The sequence below is a fragment of the Orycteropus afer genome, unplaced genomic scaffold (assembly GCF_000298275.1).
Source record: "Orycteropus afer afer isolate SDZICR_OR568_19922 unplaced genomic scaffold, OryAfe1.0 scaffold00447, whole genome shotgun sequence".
Taxonomy (NCBI): Eukaryota; Metazoa; Chordata; class Mammalia; order Tubulidentata; family Orycteropodidae; genus Orycteropus; species Orycteropus afer.
The window spans coordinates 2,424,276-2,428,920 of NW_006922034.1; the positions used below are offsets into that span (position 1 = coordinate 2,424,276).

Genomic DNA, 4,645 nt, shown 5'->3' on the forward strand with positions numbered 1-4,645 from the left:
TGAGACTGGCACAGGACTGGGCAGGGTTTTCTTCTATTGTACATAGGGTCACTATGAGTTGGAGCTGACTCGACAGCACCTAACAACAACAACAACGTATCAATTGTGTACTTGCACTCAGCAAGTAGCCTATGCATTAAGCTTAGAATTTTTTTCTCTGTATGGTTGTAGACAAAAATAACATTTTTAATGAAGTAATCACATAGGTAAATAAATTCAAATCCAAATAGACTAAATCTATTACTTGGCCCCACCACTTAGGCCACTATGATTTCCCTTACTTCCTTAATATCTGAGCTAATTTTAAGCCTAATCTGAAATTAAATTTATAAAGTCTTCTTCCAGGAGAGCAATTTCTCTGAATCAAAAATGATTATAATTTAATTATAATTTTGATATCATTTTCATATGCATCATGTTTTGAATTTTAATGTAAAAGGAAGTAGGAGGTACTAAATGATTCATACATTTTAGTTGAAGGACTCAAAATGGCTCATACTATGGCTATAACAAAAACTTGTGTGTGTGTGTGTGTGTGTGTGCGCGCGCCTTGGGTGCAAACTTACAGAGCAGAATTTGTTTTACATTTCACAGTTCGTGTACATTTGGTTTCACTCCCCAATTACCATCCCCAACCCTAACCCACTCTCCTCCTCTCCCTTCCCAGTAACCCCCCCTCCCTGTTCCCTTCTTAGTTATGCACTCCTGTCTGTCCACCTTTTCCTCTGTATGAATGTTGCCCCTCTGATGCCCCATGGCCAATTGCTCCAAGGGATGTATCTCCATAGAGTAGGTGGGTGCCTCACCCTGAGTTGAGTGTTCTGCATGTAAGTCTTACTTACTATTGGACTGAGAGCCAGTCCTTGGGAGTGAGTTTTATCCCAGGCCTGAAGTGTATCCCAGGGCCATAGCCTTGGTCCCACCAGACTCCATCCAACCAGTAATTCTGGTCATTATTGTGTTTTTGCATTTTGTCCAAGTTTTTCCTCCCACTCTATCCAGGATCTCCAGTTTTGATCCCTTCCCGAGTGGTTGGCATTGGTAGCCGGTCACCATCTAGTTCTTCTGGTCTCGAGGTCCACCATGACCTAGGGCTGATTGTTTCCAAATGCCCTTGGTTTTCTTCACTCTTCTTCGCTTCCAACAATAGGAGACCATTAGCTGCATCTTAGATGCCTGCTTGAGAGCTTTTAAGACCCCAGTTGCTACTCACCAATGTAGGATGTGGAGCAATGCTTTTATGTATTTTGTTGTGCCAATTGAGTCTGGTGTCCCCCATTACTATGGTCCCAAGGGGCAGATCTGGTGGATCTCTCTCCCACAGTGTCTGGCTGTCTGTGAAGGATTGCTGTATGTCTGTCTTCTGTTGTTTCTATAAGGATTGCAGGTATTTTGTATCACTAGTATCTTATCTGTGCAAGATTAGCCTCAGCTGAATATATCATTGGTCAAGAGTATATTCCTGTTCACTGACCTCCATGTGATCTTCTCAGTTGTCTATGTGTTTATCGGTAGTGGTGTTTGGTGTTAATGGTACTTTTATAAAAGTTTAATAGTATCTCCATGAGTCTTTTTATCCATACATGTAAAGACCATGTAAACTTTTGTTTAAACAAAGACATTCTAGAACATTTGAGAAAGATAAGGACATTTTAAATCAATTTTGTAATTATATCAACATTGAACTTCTACAACAGAAGAAAATGGAAAGTCACATTAATTCACTGAATTCTGATTTGTTGACATGGGAATGAGGGTGCCTTAATTTGGTGTTTTCCAGACTATTTTAGCTTGAGTCAAAATCCTGATGATATTTTAAATACCAAGATCTTATTTATTTATGGGAATTTATTTATTATGGGAATTTATTATAGGAATTATTTATTATGGGAATTCCCTTTAAAAAACGTGAAGAATATCAACCTGAAAGTTAAATATTTAACAGTTATGTTTTTCCCTGTGCCAGAAAATACTGTATAATATCACCTGGCTGTATGGCTATTTACATAATTAGGTTTCTGCTTTAAGATAATTATTATCATCATCTTTATTGCCACAAAGTAATATAAACAGGATCAAAAAGTTAAAATATTAGAAAAGTTTCCTGAGCAGAAGAGAGCCTTAACAATGTGCAGTGAGCTTCAGCTTTGTTTATGACATCGTAATTGACTGAATTCCATTAGAGTTGCTAAAGTCATTATTTCAGCAAGTCATTTTTCTTAACAGTTCTCATTTTTAAGAGTCAGGTTTCCATACATGTCACTTGAGTACAAATACAAACCCATATAGATTGCTGTACTTTGTTGTTGTTGTTATGTGCTGTCAAGTCAGACCCGACTCATGGTGACACCTCCTTGGGTTTCCGAGGTGGTATCACTATGGAAGTAGATTGCCCAACTGTCCTTCCATGGAGTGGCTGGTGGGTTTGAACCGCCAGCCTTCCAGTTAGCAGTCAAGTGCCTTAGGCACTATGCTACCAGAGCTCCTTGCTGTACTTTACTGAGACTAAAATAAAGAATGACTGGGTAGATTTGAGTTTCCAGAATTCACCTGTGGCCTTTTCTGTGGTATTGGAGAAACCAAGATATGTAGAAATTCAGTGTTGGTCACAATGATATCAATAGGTAACTGGTTTGAACACCACTTCTGAGCAGCAAAATAGCCAAATGATTCAGCATATAGGAGGAGGAAAAATAATAATAATAAAAGAGGGTATTATTAACAAACAAACAAAAAACCTAAACTATAACAATGAACCTCTTAATAATCAAACATTGACTGTGGTTATAATTTTCTATCACTGCTGGAAAGATTTTTTGCTTTTGTAATTTTTCATTTTTATTGTAGCTTATGAATGTACACAGCGAACCACAGGATGGGGCCAAAAGGCCATTGAAGTGCGCTCTTTGCAATCAAGAGTTCTGGAAAGTGAGCTGAAGCGCAGGTCAATTAAGAAGCTAAGATTCCTGTGTACCCGAGGGGACAAGGTAGAGCTTACCTCTTTCAGTTATAACTAAAATAAAGCAAATTAACTAAAGAAAGCTATATCCTTCTCTTTCCAGCTGCGAATGTGTGCTATATTTTTCAAATTGACTGACTATTGATAAAAACCACTTAACATTTTGCAGTAAAATAATGACTTGGCAAATGATGAAATTTGATTTCCAAAGGAAACCCTATTTTTTAAAAGTAAAAGTTCTAGTCATGTCCTAAGTGAAGCTTAGCCATTATTTTATTTGGTACGAAATCCTTTAACGTCTTTAATCCATAGTCCTTTGCATTTTCATATTGAACTGATATTTTAAATAGAATGCTTGAGCCAATCTGCCTTTTAGACATTTAAATAATATTCCAATAACAGAAGAAGGAAAATTTTGTAGTAGGCCTTGTGCTAGATACTTTAGAAAGCTATCATTAAATTTTCACAACTAGGTGTTATTAAAGGAGCTCTGGTGGTGCAGTGCCTAATGCATTTGAGTGCTAACCAGAAGGTTGGCAGTTCAAACCCACTAGCTGCTCCACAGAAGGAAGATGGAGCAATCTACTTCTGTAAAGATTGACAGCCTCAGAAACCCAATGGGGGTTGCTTTGAGTCAGAATGGACTCCATAACAGTGAGTTGTTTTGTTTTTTTGTAGGTGTTATTATGTCCGTTTCACACCAAAGAAAAATCAGTCAAGATTTGGCAATTATTTGAATGATTTGATCAATTCTGACAACCAATTCATTGGAAAGATCATTATATAAAATCATTGTAGTCCCTGAATATTATGAGAAATAAAAAGCTTGAAGCTAGGATTAGAAAACATTCATATTTAGAATACACTTCAGGGGTTTCATGTGAATATCAGAACAACTTGGACAAAGCAATGTATATCCAGGAACAGTGTTGATTTGCAGTGCAAAGGGAGGTAACGGAAAGGCCCAGAGTTTGAGGTCAGACTCATTCAGGATGCAGCCCTGGCTCTGACACTTAACTAGATATGAGGAACGGAAAAGTTTGATTAGTCTTCCCAGCCTTAGGTTTTTCATCTCCAAAATGAGGATATTAATAAATGCTCTGGATATCATTGTGAGAAGTAATGATAATGAGTATATAGGAAGCATCTTACAGAGTGCCTGGCACATAAAAGGTGTTATGTCAAGGGTAGTTAATATATCTTATCATCATCATTATTATGTCACAAACCCACCTAAGTACCATCATGGACGTTGAAAGACCCAGTAATGACAAAGAGGCCCTGTCTGATATTTGTGTCCATGTTCTATACCTATTTTCTTTATGGCACAAACCTTATCTACCCAAAATGCCCCTGTATAAGCCACTGTGCCAATCTGCTGCTGTTGGTCCATTCCACTGAAAAAGTGAATTGCAAAGTAGAAAATTTCAGTAGCCACTTAACACCAGCTGCAATAGTAAATAGCAGCTAATAGTCTGTTTCCATGATGTAGAAGAAAAAGGAAAGACAATTTGAGTAAAAATAGTAGGTTATTTGAAAGAAAAAAGCATGAGGGAATTACTAACTAAACTAACCAAGAACGTCAGCAGATGATTGCACACACAGGAAGCTAACAAACTAGAATTATAGAGACCATGGTAAGCGGTTATTTTATTTTTTAATATACAATTTAGATTCCATAATAAT

At 37.3% G+C, this 4,645-nt stretch overlaps 1 protein-coding gene across 1 annotated transcript in view; it reads left to right on the forward strand.

Moving 5' to 3' along the window:
- NRK (Nik related kinase) overlaps positions 1 to 4,645 on the forward strand; it is a 243,831-nt gene that overhangs the window by 237,303 nt on the left and 1,883 nt on the right. The window contains exon 27 of the mRNA XM_007954223.2: positions 2,848 to 2,987. Within this exon, the coding sequence (XP_007952414.1) occupies positions 2,848 to 2,987 (140 nt within the window). The remainder of the gene's footprint in view (positions 1 to 2,847; positions 2,988 to 4,645) is intronic.